This window comes from Carassius carassius, chromosome 2 (assembly GCF_963082965.1).
Source record: "Carassius carassius chromosome 2, fCarCar2.1, whole genome shotgun sequence".
Taxonomy (NCBI): Eukaryota; Metazoa; Chordata; class Actinopteri; order Cypriniformes; family Cyprinidae; genus Carassius; species Carassius carassius.
This window is the reverse complement of record NC_081756.1, coordinates 43,354,395-43,372,033: the sequence shown is the minus strand read 5'-3', so window position 1 is coordinate 43,372,033 and position 17,639 is coordinate 43,354,395. Positions and strand designations below refer to the sequence as shown.

At 36.2% G+C, this 17,639-nt stretch overlaps 1 protein-coding gene across 2 annotated transcripts; it reads left to right on the top strand.

The window, feature by feature from the left end:
• Positions 1 to 215: 215 nt before the first annotated feature.
• On the top strand, positions 216 to 9,437 carry LOC132110377 (transmembrane protein 41B). Of its 2 annotated transcripts, XM_059516941.1 has the most exons (8): positions 216 to 302; positions 409 to 508; positions 2,960 to 3,077; positions 3,172 to 3,300; positions 3,501 to 3,594; positions 3,713 to 3,817; positions 3,905 to 4,043; positions 7,858 to 9,437. In XM_059516941.1, the coding sequence occupies exons 2-8, from the start codon at positions 415 to 417 to the stop codon at positions 8,025 to 8,027; spliced, it is 849 nt and encodes a 282-aa protein (XP_059372924.1). In that variant the 5' UTR covers positions 216 to 302; positions 409 to 414; the 3' UTR covers positions 8,028 to 9,437. The 2 variants fall into 2 exon arrangements, with proteins under 2 accessions (XP_059372924.1, XP_059372915.1); XM_059516932.1 differs by lacking the exon at positions 216 to 302 and having other exon boundaries at positions 309 to 508.
• The last annotated feature ends 8,202 nt before the right edge of the window (positions 9,438 to 17,639 follow it).

The following is a 17,639-nucleotide window of genomic DNA, read 5'->3' as shown; positions in this document are numbered from 1 at the left end:
ACAGACGAGTCGACTCATCATTTGACCCTTGAATTATACTATATAGCCTACCAGACAATTCATAAGAATGTCCAAAGTGATCGATAATAAACATCAGGTCGACATACGAATAGCTGAAAATAAACAAAAGTTTTGTATACCTAGAATTGCTTCAGAAATACCATGGTACTTTTTATTATCCATTCATCTAATGTCTCGATATCTTTACTAGATGGCAGTAGCGCCACAACAATTACGTTGATCAGAACTGAAACAGCACCGAGGAAGAAGAAAACAGTCACAGGTCACCGGTATCCCAAGAAGTAGGAGGAGAAAGCCGGCTGAAGCCTTGCGTTCAGCTTTTACATTGACATATGTTCTCGGTTGACATCTGAGATCGACGTTCATTATTTTAATTTTTCAAAACAGATAATCATGGCCAAGAAGAGAAGCGGAAACCGCGAGACAGAGAGCAGTCCGCTGGTAGAGCCGGAGCCGAGGCCCTCCAAACAAACTCCGGTCCTCAAAGGTGATTTTATATATAATATCAGTCTCACACAGTTGTAGCTTTCCACGATTATCCGGAGGCGGAATAATAGATATTCACTGAGAAATTGTTGTTTACGAAGACCAGACAACCTGGCAGCTGGAGCTTGAACATCCAGGACTAAGGTTAATGTAATATTGATTAACACTTCAGTTGAACGATCAAAGCTTTTGTCGGTTAATAATAGACTCTGAAGTGTGGCTTACAATTATAGAAATCAACACAATCTACAGCAAACCTTCATCGGAAATGGATCTAAATGTGACTTGTTTTGATTCATGACATGTTATGACTTATTTGGCTAGTCAAATGGAGTGAAGGATTGTGTAATGCAGTGATATCTGCTTCGTTTAATTCGCATTACTCATGCTTTCAGCATTCAACCTTTAAACTGATCTTTTTGTTCAATGCCACATGAACAAGAGCTATTACTTAGTCACATGGCCGTAGAATACTATAGAATAGTGCTATAATAACCCCTATAAATACAAATAATTGTATACACTAACACTTGAAAAAAGAGAGACATGTAGATGTTTTTGGAGGGATGCTCATTTTTAAATCATACCCTATTTATTGCATCAAAGTTTGTTAATACTATATTTATGGGGTGGATAATTTATTAGTTGTTTATTATTCATGCAATCATACATTCTGCCCACCAAACGTCAAGGTCAAACGTATGTCATATTCGAATCTGCCTTTTGGCGAACTTCTTTTCTCCCTTTTCAAATTTCAAATCACATCAGAAAAGCATTTTGAAGTAAATGAAGTATGTACTCAAAAAGTTGAAAATAAAGTATTGGGTGGGTAGGTGTAGGGAGGGCTTTATTGACCCAATAAGGTGGCACCCATTTAATTACACTCAATAAGTTATTATTGCATATTGTTATATAATGTACTTTTATAATGTAATGTATATTATAATGTAATTAACATAGTATAAATAGAATCTATAGCTATTTGCACTTAGTGTAAATAGCATATCAGTAAAAAATGCTGTTATTTTCACTTAGTGTAAATAGCCGCTGCCTTTTTTTTATTACTTTTTATTTTATTATAAGTAAAAAAACGCTTATAATAGCTGGATCTGGCGACACGGAGGCTGCATCTCTCGAACTTTTCAAAGACTCGTTCACTTCGGAAGTGTCTCGCAATGATCATTTTCATACCACGGACGCTAAACATTCTGAATTATACATGCAGCCATTCATATGAGGAGTTTAGCAGCAAATTAGTTAATCAAAGAACAATTTTTATTTTGGAACATTAAAAATTTACCTCATAGCTGGCTTCGGGCCTGCTTAGTCACATTATTAATTAGATTAGCTGCTAGTGGGAAAAAAAATACAGTTGATAAATGACAGAGCTTGTAACAAAAAGGTATATTTAAAATTTGAAGTAATTTAAAATATATAAAATGTAAAACAAATATTGCTTTAAAATGTAAAAACTACTTATGAATTTTATTTACTTAAAATATATAATATATTATTTTTTACATTTCAAAATGCCATTCTTAAAACAAAAAATCACATCCAAATACATACATTTCTGTCATACATGACAGTTTTCTGTTAATATGTGTTTCTTAATCCTTCCAAAATAATCTTGAGTAAATACAATGTTAAAACGAATGCAAAAATGTTTCTTTTTCCAGTACTCAAAATTCATGGGTATATGTTCAGCTGAAATCTTTCCAAAACATGCTCAAGTGGACAGTTGTATGCTTGTAGGATACTTTATTAATTTTGCTGTTGGTACAAAATTAGTTTTGAATGTTTCATAATTTGTCCCAGTAGATATTAAACTGGCCAAAACCTTTCAACATCATGTGAACGTCACAGGGCAAATTAAAAACACTGCGTGTGATTTTACATTTAGGAGTCGGACTGAATTGATCTAAATTAACATTGTATTTTTCTATTTCATAATGATTCTGAGTGAACCGAGTGTCTTTTAATACAGCAGAAACATCCCCAGATTAAACCTACTAGATTTATGCCTTGATTGTATGATGCAAAGAATGCAAATGAAATAAAAAACATCTTCAGCCTAATGATAATTTCTTTCCAATTAATTGTATTAATGTTTAACGTAAAGATCACAATGTTGATGACTTGTGCTTAAGCCTGTAAACATCTTTGCATATGAAAGAGCCCCTCAGATTTTCCTGTGTTTAAAGATCTAGCTGTTTTTGTAAATCAGTTTGGTGTTGATAATAGGCCAGAATTTACACACTGCTCCTTTAAGATGATGTCACATTATCATATGTGATTTTTGGCTTTGTAGTTCTCTTGCTCACCACACACGAGAGCTCTCACGGGCCTGGATCTCCCCGAGGATTGTGAACAAGTGATGCAAATATATGCGGTATGTTGCATGATTGTTGATAGAGGTTATTCATGAAGTGTTTTTGAATTATTCCCTCAGGAGCCCAGTCGTCAGGAGGAGCCTCCGCACGCATGTCAATCCTCCTCCTCATCACTATCTTTGCCTGTTCGGCTTGTGTCATGTATCTGCTGTTCAGAAATTTCCCAGAACTGAGCGAGTAAGTCTACCACCCCTTAGATTTGTGTACTGAACATAAAGAGTGTTTTACGGTGACTCGACAAAGGTTTGACGTCTTTCTTTTTCCCATGCAGAGACGAGAGAGAAAAAATCAAAATCCCTAAAGACATGGATGATGCCAAGGCATTGGGCATAGTGCTGTCCAAATACAAGGACACATATTACACTCAAGTGCTTTTAGCATACTTTGCAACATACATCTTGTATCCTTTGTGCCATGATTAATTATAAAATTAACTTTTTTCAGAACTTTATTTTTTAAAATGGGTCAGATTAGACCCATGTTAACAAACAGTTTCTTGGAGTATCTATTTTTCATCTTTGTATAAGCTACGTAAAACATTTGGCCCGACTTGCGTGTTTATTCACTATTGCGTTAAAGCCTTAACTAAGCCTTACTCAGCCTTCAGACGTTTGCCATCCCAGGCTCCATATTTCTCAGTATACTCTCTGGTTATCTCTACCCTTTTCCATTAGCTCTCTTCCTGGTCTGTCTGGTATGTTCCTTGTTTGTAGTAAATTTCATTTCAAAACAGTCTGTCTGCCAAACAACATCTTCTAGTACAAAAAAGTGAGTCTTTGTTCTGTAAATATGTTGTGTTTTATGGTTAACAGTGTTCTGGCCTTGGAGCGTCTTTTTGCTATATGTTGTCTTATTTAGTCGGGAGGCCGATGGTGTACAAGTACCTCACAGAGAGAGCTCAGAAATGGTCACAACAGGTGAGATTTTCATATGAATAGCTTTCATTTTTGTATGTAAATTGACTGGTTATAATGTTGTGCCAATGTCGTTTAATGTCACTGCAGGTGGACAAGCACAGAGAGCACCTCATTAACTACATCATTTTTTTGAGAATAACTCCTTTCCTTCCAAACTGGTTCATCAACATCACCTCGCCGGTCATTAATGTGCCTCTGGGTGTCTTCTTCCTGGGGACCTTTCTTGGTAAGATAATTCAAGTTTGTTGGTAACGCTGCAGTCATATGTGTACTGTAATACTACCTAGTAACTAAAATTGCTTGAGGTCCATTAATGAACACTCCTCACCAGCTGAGGTCCAGAAAAATATTGACCTAAAAACATGAATTGATAGTTTTTACCAGACCAGGGAATCTGCAGTATATATATAAGCTAAAATTTAAGATAAAACTTCTTAAGACCTGCACAAATTAAATTAAAATGACTGTAAAAATTATGATTTGTAGTTCAGATACAGGTTTTCATAAAAAAACTAAAAGTTTTATACTTCACATTTCAGCCTATAAACATTTTTTTTTAAAAATATATTAGCAATCGATTATTATATCTTTTATATGACAAATATATGTTGCTGTTTAAATTGTTAAAACTTTTCTGATAAATTTTCTTCGTTCCACCAGTTCACATTTACAACTCTGCGTATTTGTAGCGTACAAACATCATTGGTCTGACCAGAAACAGCAGATGGGTTTATTGAAATCTCATTCTCTGCCAGCAGGAGGTGCTTTAGGAACGGCAGAAATATGTGGAGCTTAAAATAGGACAAAACTATTTGAATTTGAGTTGTGTAAAATTGAATTATTGACAAGTGGCATTTAACTCAACTGAATATTATGTGGCATTTAACAAAGTTTTGAATGTTATTCAATGTTAAGTTTTTTTTTTTACTTGAATACTGAACATTTGAAATTTAACACAATAAATATTTTTTCATAGACATGTATGTACGGATTTTTTGTTCTGAATTCTTAGACTGCATATATGAGGTGTTTAAAAATACAGCTTCAAGTTTTCAAGCTGAAGAAATTCAGAACATCAAATTCAGTATTCTAAAATTCAAAACTCATAAATTCAGATTGCATAGAAAGTAGGTCAGAGGTCATACACAGGGAAGAGTAGATGATCGTCGAATAGTGGAACGAATCAATTGGTCAGTTATTAAGGTGACAGGGAGAGGACATATAACTTAGTTTATCATGTCCAACTTGTGGGAATATAGTAATAGGTCATGGCCACAAGATCATTTTGTTGTAGTAACGATATCCTTAAGTCTTGGCCATGTGATGTTAAGTTGTGGCCTGAGATGCTATGTTGAGGATACAACATCCATTTCTAGTGGCCAGAGCTTATGTTGAGGGAACAACAGTGGTTGAAGTGGGCCTGTATGGACCGTTATGCAGTACCAGCACTTCTATATTTTACTATTTAGATGATGCATGAGCACTTTTTTGTACATACCCGCACTTCTGACTTCTACATATCTTTGCTCTCTTGTTGATTTTGATTGCTTCCATTGTCCTCATTTGTAAGTCGCTTGGATAAAAGCATCTTCTAAATGACTAAATGTAAATGTATAAAACCCTACCATGAAAAATAAATCAAATTGTGTTAAATTTCAAATGTTCAATATTAAAGTAAAAAAAAAAAAAATCTAATTCAAAACGGTTAAATGCCACATAATATTCAGTTTTGTGATATGAAACTTGTCAATAATTCAAATTTACACAGTTCAAATTCAAATAGTTTTGTCATATTTTAAGATCCATAGAAATATGTTTCCCTGGTAATGGCTGTATACAAAGCAGCACAGCACTGGACTTTGAAACGTGGAGCACTCATGTTTATTCAATTAAATCACAGCCTTTTCAAGTTTAATTGTCACATTCAGCCATATCGTAATTCTTGTCTCTCCGTCCCCAAATTTAAAACCTCCTGAAATTATAAAGAATTTCTTGTATCTTTTTAAGCCTTTTTATGGACTTCAGTTTGATACAACTAAATTTAAGACTTTTCAAAGACCCGCCAACTTTCCTAATTTTTAAGAATGCCATTGTTTTTTTTCTTCTCTTTTACTTCTCTGTGCTCTGCTTTCTGCTCTCTTCACTGCACGCACAACCTCATGTCTGACCATAGCAATAGTTAAAGGGATAGTTCACCCAAATAGCAAAATTATGTCGTTCCAAACCAGTAAGACCTCCATTTATCTTCGGGACACAGTTTAAGATATTTTAGATTTAGTCCGAGAGCTCTCAGTCCCTCCATTGAAGCTGTGTGTACGGTATACTGTCCATGTCCAGAAAGGTAAGAAAAACATCATCAAAGTAGTCCATGTGACATCAGAGGGTCAGTTAGAATTTTTTGAAGCATCAAAAATACATTTTGGTCCAAAAAAAGCAAAAACTAGGACTTTATTCAGCATTGTCTTCTCTTCCGTGTCTGTTGTGAGAGAGAGTTCAAAACAAAGCAGTTTGTGATATCCGTTTCGCGAACGAATCATTCGATGTAACCGGATCTTCTTGAACCAGTTCACCAAATCGAACTGAATCGTTTTAAACGGTTCACGTCTCCAATATGCATTAATCCACAAATGACTTAAGCTCTTAACTTTCTTAATGTGGCTGACACTCCTTCTGAGTTAAAACAAACCAATATCTCGGTGTTCATCGTCAGTTCTCTCTTCACAGCAGTTCAGACAGTGTACTGTTTGAGTGCATGCATTACTCCGGGATATTGGTTTATTTGAACTCGGAGGGAGTGTCAGCCACATTAAAAAAGTTAACAGCTTAAGTAATTTGTGGATTAATGCGTATTAGAGATGCGAACCGTTTAAAACGATTTAGTTTGATTTGGTGAACTGGTTCAAGAAGATCCGGTTACATCGAATGATTCGTTCGCGAACCTCTGATGTCACATGGACTACTTTGATGATGTTTTTCTGACCTTTCTGGACGTGGACAGTAGACCGTACACACAGTTTCAATGGAGGGACTGAGAGCTCTCGGACTAAATCTAAAATATCTTAAACTGTGTCCCGAAGATGAACGGAGGTCTCATGGGTTTGGAACGACATGAGGGTAAGTTATTAATAACATTAACCCGTAGCGTCGTATGACCCAAGCTGACCTTGATGTACTTGATATAAATTTGATTTTGTTATAAAATAGCGTCTGGCATCTATTTATTTCATTATGTCAAAAGGCTTCGTGGTCAGGATGCACGCATCTCACAAGTCCACCATTTGGCAGCCCATGTATATCTTTTTATATACAAAGGTATATATATTAATGCTGTCTATCAAAAAAAAAAAAACTAATTAATTGCAATTTTTTTCTGAAATTAATCGTGATTAATCCCACCTGACATCATTAAAGTTTTTAAAAATACTTGCAATAATTTCACGTTCAGTCTTCAAATTAATGTACAAACAACATAAAGACAATATATTTTCAGTTTTTGTATAACCGCATCGTAATATTTTCATATTTAGCTACATGTGCCCTTCAGCAAGTAAGAAATATGCAGAAATTGAATAAAATTTTCAAACTTTCAAAATTTTATTTTTTAGATAAAAAATAGATGAATCCTTAAAGCTATAAAAGCTTGTTTTTCTTTTGCTATTTGATTAACAGACATCACAGCAGCTGGGGAATTTGTTTAGTTTTTTTGGCTGCTATTACTTTAAGAGCTGCTGCTGGTGATCAAGACACAGATTTGATATGCAACTCTTTACCTATTCTGACCAACCTCACTCTTTACTAATGAGCTGACGAGTAGAATTGAGTGTGTTAGAGGAGGGAGACAGTTTTGCAAACCGCTGCATTTCAGAGACAAGTTCTTAAATGTGACTTATATACATATAACAAATACGTACATACATGCACAGTTTTAAGGCAGCTTTAATTGCCTTTTTGGTAACATGACTTAACTGATGAAATAACTACGACATTGCATGCTAGTATAAGTAAATCATCTAATAGCTGTTATCTGATCTCTTCTATAGGAGTGGCTCCTCCATCCTTCGTGGCGATTAACGCAGGGACGACTTTGTACAAACTGACCACAGCTGGCGAGGCCGTGTCCTGGAACTCTCTTCTCGTGTTGGGGCTTTTAGCTGTGGTCTCCATCCTTCCTGTCTGCTTCCAGAAGAAAATCCAGCAGAAACTTGAGTAGAGATCATCACCCCCTGCTTGATTCAACTCAGGAATGATACTGGTCCTCTAAACTTATCATTGCTTTCTTCTCCTCTTTTATGCATGTACAACAAACCCTCATTTCATCATATAACGGACAGCCAGTGGCTGTCAGAGTCAGGACTGGCCTTCCATTGATTCGACTGTACTTCCATGGAATGAAAATTTTTCCATTTAAGCAATATTTTCAATATTGATGTCTTCAGTGGATTTTCAGTTTCTCAATATTTTCCACAAAACAGCAATGATTTATGTGAGATACACTGGAAGAGGCATATTTTCACTCCCTCTGAAGTTGCTGAGCTAAAATGGAAAGTGCCAATTTCAACCTTTTTTTACTGTTGATTTAATGTTCAAATGTGTTTGAGAATGAGGTATTACATGCATCAGAAACCTTTTGCGGGTGAGCTTTGTGGGTTTACTACTACTTTTTCTTATTTCTCATGCCAGCTGAGACTGCAGTAGGGATCTGAATGGACGATCTCTTGACAGTTCCCTGTGTACTGCTGCTAACTGTAGATGATAGTGCTTAGCTGTTGTTATAGACTTTATTTTCCCCCAAAACTGATAAATATGGATGATGCCACATTAGTATTACAGATCAAAACTGTAGAAAGCATATTGATAGGTTCTGCCTTAATATAACTAGTTAACTTAATTGAAGTAAAAGAAATGGCACCAATATCCTGATGTCACGCATACTGAACCATTAACACCTATTTTAGCATTTCAGACTATTTTTAATTCTTTTTATTTGGACGCAGGTTTTTGAAGTAGTCAAAATGCCGAATTATAGTTTTTTTTTTATTTTTATCAAATATTTTATAATTTAAGTAAAATAATATTGGGTTTTGTTTGTTTTTCGTTTAAGCCACGTGGCAGAGGGAAGTATTAAATTCTGGAAATATATGAGATTTGTAACTGTTACAGTCGGTTTAATCAAGCGCATGTCTATTTAATGGAATAATTCACCCGAAAATGTAAATTTGCTGAGAATTCATTCACCCTCAGGCCATCAGAGATGAGTAGATGAGTTTGTTTCTTTATCTGAGCAGATTTGTAGAAATGTAGCATTACATTACTTGCTCACCAATTGATCCTTTGCAGTGAATAAATGGGTGCCGTCAGAATGAGGGTCCAAACAGCTGATAAAAACACGACAATAATCTGAAAGTAATCCATACGACTCCAGTCCATCAGTTAAAGTCTTGTGGAGTGAAAAGCTGCATGTTTATAAGAAACAAATCCAAGATTAAGACATTTTTAATTTCAAACCGTTGCTTCCGGCTAAAATTTTATTTTACTCCCTCTGTCCATGATATTGCTTTTTTCTGTGAAAAGCCTGTATTGTCTGAATTGAGAGAGAAATATGCTTCGATCAAGCACTGTTTCCAAGTGAAAACAGTCCAAAACAGTTGTATGTTGAAGGATTTTAATGTGAGAGGACAACAGGGGATGAACTTTTTAAATGGAGGAAGCATTACTGCGAATTATGGACTGGTATTTTGGCCAGAAGCGAATGTTTAAGTTTAATGCTGAATTTGTTTCTTACAAACACACAGATTTTCGCTTCACAAGACATTAACTGATGGACTGGACTCGTGTGGATTACTTGTGGATTATTGTGTTGTTTTTATCAGGTGTTCGGACTCTCATTCTGACGGCACCCATTCACTGCAGAAGGATCCATTGGTGAGCAAGTAATGTAATGCTAATCTTCTCCAAATCTGTTCCAATGAAGAAACAAACTCATCTACAACTTGGATGTACTGAGGGTGAGGCATTTTCATGTGTGGGTGAACTATTCATTTAATTGACACAACTCAGTGGGACTTTATGCAGTTAAACTCTCTGCAGTTAAATTTGCCTTTCAGTAAATCAAATCAGTCTTAAAAAATGACTATAATATTGTTTTCCTTTTTTTCTGAATATAATAGTCATTAAACCTTCAATATATTAGTTTCTTGACTGAAAATGAAAATGAAATGTGTACAATGGGATAAATAAACCACCTGCACTGTAATTTCTCTTACTTGGTATGGTGTGATGAGGGACGGCTCTTATTCCAGATTTCATTACCCTGTTACCTCTTTTGAATTGTTCTCTCATGTTGCATTAATTTATTTTTGCAGTTTCTGTCTGAATGTCAAACCTAACATTTAGTTTTTGTCATCTGTAAATGTCTAAATGTTCTCAGCAGCTCTTGACGTTACATGGCACTAAGCCGAGAGAGCGGAAGTGACTGAGTTATTCAGTTGTTCTGCAACAGTTTCAAGCTTCAGCAAGCTGTATTTGTTATGATGATGAGGAGTAATTTACCAAGTTGTACTCATCCTGATTTTTCTCCAGCAATTTTGTTTTTTTTACAGAACTCATCAATAAATTAAGGCTACTGATTATAGTATTACGTAATATTTAATTGACAATGTATTGTTGTGTCCTTTATTTTTAAAATCTATTCATTCATGTCTGTCCGTCTTCTTGAAACATAATATATTTATGATGACATGATTAAATACATGAGTAACATTTGCCTCTTTTGAATTTGCCTTTTCATCATTTTAACTGAATCACGGTGATTCTGTGTGTGTTTTATAATAACACCTTGAAATGAAGGCTGTTTTAAATGAAGTAACCATAAAAGAAACCATAGTATCTGCTAAAAATTGACTTAAATCATATATGAATTTCCTTAAAGAGCTCTCATAATGCATTTTATTTTTTTGTAAGGACAACCTGTGTTTATTGTAATAATTTTAATAGACAAATCACTGCATGTAGTGTAGACCTTTTGACATAAGTTATTTTAAAATGTAATTATTTTAATTATACATTTTTATAGGGGTATGACTCACACTTTGAATTAAATCACACACACACACACACACATATATGTATATATATATACAGGTCCTTCTCAAAAAATTAGCATATTGTGATAAAGTTCATTATTTTCCATAATGTAATGATAAAAATTAAACTTTCATATATTTAAGATTCATTGCACACCAACTGAAATATTTCAGGTCTTTTATTATCTAAAAAAATTAGCATATTTCATCCGACCAATAAAAGAAAAGTGTTTTTAATACAAAAAAAGTCAACCTTCAGTTAATACAAAAAAAGTCAACCTTCAGATAATTATGTTCAGTTATGCACTCAATACTTGGTCGGGAATCCTTTTGCAGAAATGACTGCTTCAATGTGGCGTGGATTGGAGGCAATCAGCCTGTGGCACTGCTGAGGTGTTATGGAGGCCCAGGATGCTTCGATAGCAGCCTTAAGCTCATCCAGAGTGTTGGGTCTTGTGTCTCTCAACTTTCTCTTCACAATATCCCACAGATTCTCTATGGGGTTCAGGTCAGGAGAGTTGGCAGGCCAATTGAGCACAGTAATACCATGGTCAGTAAACCATTTACCAGTGGTTTTGGCACTGTGAGCAGGTGCCAGGTCGTGCTGAAAAACGAAATCTTCATCTCCATAAAGCTTTTCAGCAGATGGAAGCATGAAGTGCTCCAAAATCTCCTGATAGCTAGCTGCATTGACCCTGCCCTTGATAAAACACAGTGGACCAACACCAGCAGCTGACATGGCACCCCAGACCATCACTGACTGTGGGTACTTGACACTGGATTGCGGTTGCGGTTTTGAGTAATGAATCAGGCTGGGAGTTTTTAAAAGCCTCAGGAATCTTTTGCAGGTGTTTAGAGTTAATTAGTTGATTCAGATGATTAGGTTAATAGCTCGTTTAGAGAACCTTTTCATGATATGCAAATTTTTTAAGATAGAAATTTTGGGTTTTCATGAGCTGTATGCCAAAATCATCAGTATTAAAACAATAAAAGACCTGAAATATTTCAGTTGGTGTGCAATGAATCTAAAATATATGAAAGTTAAATTTTTATCATTACATTATGGAAAATAATAACCTTTATCACAATATGCAAATTTTTTGAGAAGGACCTGTATATATATATACAGGTGTTGGTCATATAATTAAAATATCCTCAAAAAGTTGATTTCACTAATTCCATTCAAAAAGTGAAACGTGTATATTATATTCATTCATTAAATACGGACTGATATATTTCAAATGTTTATTTCTTTTAATTTTGATGATTATAACTGACAACTAAGAAAAATCCCCAAATTCCCAAATTCAGTATCTCAGAAAATTAGAATATAACTTAAGACCGATACAAAGGAAGGATTTTTAGAAATCTTGACCAACTAAAAAGTATAAAAATGAAAAGTATGAGCATGTACAGCACTTAATACTTAGTTGGGGCTCCTTTTGCCTGAATTACTGCAGCAATGCGGTGTGGCATGGAGTCGAACAGTCTGTGGCACTGCTCAGGTGTTATGAGAGCCCAGGTTGCTCTGATAGTGGCCTTCAGCTCTTCTGCATTCTTGGGTCTGGCATATCGCATCTTCCCCTTCACAATACCCAATAGATTTTCTATGGGGTTAAGGTCAGGCGAGTTTGCTGGCCAATTAAGAACAGGGATACCATGGTCCTTAAACCAGGTACTCGTAGCTTTGGCACTGTGTGCAGGTGCCAAGTCCTGTTGGAAAATGAAATCTCCATCTCCATAAAGTTGGTCAGCAGCAGGAAGCATGAAGTGCTCTAAAACTTCCTGGTATACGGCTGTGTTGACCTTTGACCTCAGAAAACACAGTGGACCAACACCAGCAGATGACATGGCACTGCAAACCATCACTGACTGTGGAAACTTTACACTGGACCTCAAGCAGCGTGGATTTTGTGCCTCTCCTCTCTTCCTCTAGACTCTGGGAACCTGACTTCCAAAGGAAATGCAAAATTTACTTTCATCAGAGAACATAACTGTGGACCACTCAGAAGCAGTCCAGCAGTCCTTTTTGAAGCGAGATGCTTCTGACGCTGTCTGTTGTTCAAGAGTGGCTTGACACAAGGAATGCGACAGCTGAAACCCATCTCTTGCATATGTCTGTGTGTAGTGATTCTTGAAGCACTGACTCCAGCTGCAGTCCACTCTTTGTGAATCTCCCCCACATTTTTGAATGGGTTTTGTTTCACAATCCTCTCCAGGGTGCGGTTATCCCTATTGCTTGTACACCTTTTTTCTACCACATCTTTTCCTTCCCTTTACCTCTCTATTAATGTGCTTGGACACAGAGCTCTGTGAACAGCCAGCCTCTTTTGCAATAATCTTTGGTGTCTTGCCCTCCTTGTGCAAGGTGTCAATGGCCGTCTTTTGGACAACTGTAAAGTCAGCAGTCTTCCCCATGATTGTGTAGCCTACAGAACTAGACTGAGAGACCATTTAAAGGCCTTTGGAGGTGTTTTGAGTTAATTAGCTGATAAGAGTGTGGCACCAGGTGTCTTCAATATTGAACATTTTCACAATATTCTAGTTTTCAGTTAAACATTTGAAATATATCAGTCTGTGATTAATGAATGAATATAAAAGTTTCACTTTTTGAATGGAATTAGTGAAATCAACTTTTTGATGATATTCTAATTATATGACCAGCACCTGTATATATATATATATATATATATATATATATATATATATATATATATATATATATATATATATATATACATACATACACACATACATACATACATACATAAATACATACATACATGTTTTTATAAGTTAAGAGACATATTTTTAAAGAAAAAATTCCCTGGCATTTTGCTGTTATGGCTCTGGATCTTGTCTACAACACAGACCTTATAAATGTTAATGTCTGAATAAATATTTTATAATATCAAGAGCAAAACAACTTATAAAACACATTTTAATTTATTTGGCATTTAAAACATAATTGAAAAAGTGACAAATAACTGAAGTCGGTCCGTGTAACGCTTTGCAGTGCTTTGTTCAATTTGCACTATCAAAATGAACAAAATGAAAAATTGGCATCAAACTTTCATTTTCCATTTCTTTGGAATAATTTACAAACGGATAAAAGTCTGATTTTTGAACAAACTTAAAAAATGACTCATTGCTCTGATCAATAATGAAAAAAATCCCGTAATGTACGATAATTTCAGAATTTTATGAAAATTTAAATGAAGGTAGTTGCAGTCATATGGCTTCTTTACTCATACACGGAATCGGCTCATTACAGACACTCTAAATGCATTCGTGTGCACCTCAGGGTGTGTTAAGAATGCAGGAGGGTGCCCTGCTTTAAAGCCAACGAGCACTAGTTGCGGTCCATGACAGAAAGAACCCCTTCAACATCTGGGAACACGCAGTCTTCGTGTGACAGCGGCTCAGATGTGGAGTTAACTGCACCACGCAGAAACAGCTAAATTCCTTCTTCACTGGATGCAACAAAGCAAGTGTTAAAAATCATTTAAATATGTTTTAATATATATTATATTATATGTCTCCACGCCGGAGACAGTCACTGAAAACAATGTGAAGTGACATTCAGCCAAGTATGGTGACCCATACTCAGAATTTGTGCTCTGCATTTAACCCATCCGAAATGCACACACACAGAGCAGTGAACACACACACACACACACTGTGAGCACACACCCGGAGCAGTGGGCAGCCATTTATGCTGCGGCGCCCAGGGAGCAGTTGGGGGTTCAATGCCTTGCTCAAGGGCACCTAAGTCGTGGTATTGAGGGTGGAGAGAGAGAACTGTACATGCACTCCCCCCACCCACAATTCCTGCCGGCCCGAGACTCGAACTCACAACCTTTCGATTGGGAGTCCGACTCTCTAACCATTAGGCCACGACTTCCCACAAATGGGAATAGTATTTTGTCTCACTGCTTCCGTCCAACAATACGGCTTGTTATATATTGTGGTAATTTGCAGGTCGTGTCGAAATGTTGTTGGTTTAGAATAGATAAATAACTCTTTTGACTCGTGTACGATAATTTTCTTCCAAATACGATAATTTTGAACTTCTGGTATGACACTTGGGCATTTCGAATCTGGCAACACTGCTCGCGAAGCACAATGTTCCTTCGTGTTTTCGGATCGCCTGCATTTATGTCCTGTCCAATAACAATATAACACGATATAAGAAAATCAGAGATGGTTTAAATGTCCTTTAAAAATAACGCTAGTCACTTGTTTTGGTATGTGGGACATTTTAAGTAGATCATTAATTATTACATTTATATTAGCAGACTATTGTTTTACTAATGAGATCAATAAAAGCAGTCAAAACTAACAAAAGAGCAATAAAATGCAGATGCTATGACAAGTCTCGATTAGCTCAATGCAGTTAAAGTAGCAAGTAGCACTGATATGAATCAGTCTTTGAAAGACCCATTATCATAGATAATTCAGTGACAATTTATTAAAGACACACTTGAATTTATTCCTGAATGAATCAGAATCTCGGACGAATAGATTGAATAAAAGGCTTCTTTATTAACACAGTGACTTACCGACACCTAGTAGAAATATAACTTGCATAAGTATCATAAAGTAGGCCTATCATTTCATTTTGTCATTACATATTTCTGTGTTTAAAATGTTGTATTAAACATTAATCTCATTTCATTATACAGTTGTAAATGAATGTACAGCCCAGCATTAAACTGTAAATACATCTAAAAGCAGCTTCAGAAGCAGCTTCTATCTCTGAAGGATTGATTAATACTGATTTAATTGGTAACAGCCTATTGTCATATTATATGTATTCTAATTTAACATTATCATTTAATAATTTAACATTAAGGATGACATACCTATTTAGGCCTAATACAACATTCTGTTTAAATGGTTAATAAAAATCAGTTCCCCTTAATGGGAAAGAAAATTTCTGACTGATAAATTTCAAAGTAAACTATGTAATAAAGGTGTTCTATTCTATAAGTTCAGTATAATGAAAGTGTGTAATATATATTAAACTGATACAGTAATTGTCAGGTAAAGTACCATTACAAACATTATTACATTGTCAACCATTTCCTTTTTATTTACATCGTTACCTTTAAAATTGTTATATTGCAAAGTATAACGCAAAATATATTTTACATGCAGTACATGCATCTTCAAGAAACATCTAAAAATACATTTCTTCCATCTTTATTTGACCCTTGAACTCTAGAACTGTCTATTCTAATTATATTTGATCTATTTTTATTAATTTTATTTAAAAAAAAAAGATGAAAAATCACTTGGCACCCTCTGGCACTCTTCATTCATTTTCTGTATTCTTTTTCGATTATATCTACTTGTTTTCTTTGTATGTGTTTATGTATTTATGGATGTGTGTTGTGTGTGTGTGTGTATATATATATATATATATATATATTAGGGCTTGCATAGACTAGTCGAGTAGTTGAGTGATCGACTACACTGTAAAAACTAAAGGTGCCTCAGGTATCCTTTTGAGTACTCCAGGAACCTTAAAATGTATTTTAAGTGTCTCAAAGCTCTTTTTCAAATAATAGGGTTCCTGGAGGAACCCTTATAGTCTTTGCAGTTCATGCAGGAACTCATGGGATCCTTGAAGCACTTTGTTTCCAGTTCTGAGGTTCTGGAGTCACCCTTTCATTCCACGGAGACCTCAAAGTGCTCTGGAGGTTCCTGGAGGAACTCACATTTTTAAAAGGGTTACTGTAAGCTCTGTTAACATTAAAGTGGTTCCTGGAAGATCTCACTTGTAAAAGCCAGCATCTGGAAGAACCCAGAGATGTGACAAAAATGAAATTTGACTGATTATTCATATTATTCATATTTACTTTTTAGGAATGTGATGTCATGTACGGGAACACAGGAGACGGAAGATCCAAGTGCAGTGTGGTTTATTAAGGGTAATCCAAATCAGAGTCAAAAACAAGCCGGGGTCGTAACCAACATCAATCCAAACAGAAACAAACAAACAAACAAACAGGAACAAGAACAGGAACTCAAGGACTAGGAAACGCGAGGAAACTAGGTGACGGAAAGTAAGGACTCCATAAAGACAATAGGAAACAGACCGGATTATATAGGCAGGGTAATGACTATCAAGTGAAGACACCTGAGTGCAATTACTGTGATGAAGGGACAAGGCTTTGTGGGAATTGTAGTGCCTGCGGTGAGGTGCCTATGGGGAAGTGAGACCACTAGTGGACACCAGAAACTACCAGATGCTCCACCCGAACCCAAGACGAGACCAAGGAACACAGAGACCAGGAGGGAGGTGGAGCGGAGGAGGACCAGGGGGAGGGATAGAGGGCCAGGTAAAAATGGGAAAACAGAGACAAGAAGTGCAAAACAAAAACAGGGAGCCCAGGAGGGAGGTGGACCGGCGGAGGATCAGGGGGAGGAACGGAGGGCCAGGTCCATAGAAGGAAACAGAGAGAAAAGGGCAAAACACAAAACAAAACAAAACAACAACAAAACACAAGTCCAGGAAGGATAGAAAGTTCAGTGGCCCAGGGCCGAACCGACAGGGCAGTAATCCAGGGTGGAGCAGGTTGGAACTGGAGCCATGCGGTTGAGTCAGAAACCCACCAGGGCGGCACAGAAGACCACCACATCCGTGCGGTCGAAACAGAAGCCCACCAGGGCGGCGCAGAAGACCACCACAACCGTGCGGTCGTGACAGAAGCCCACCAGGGTGGCGCAGAAGA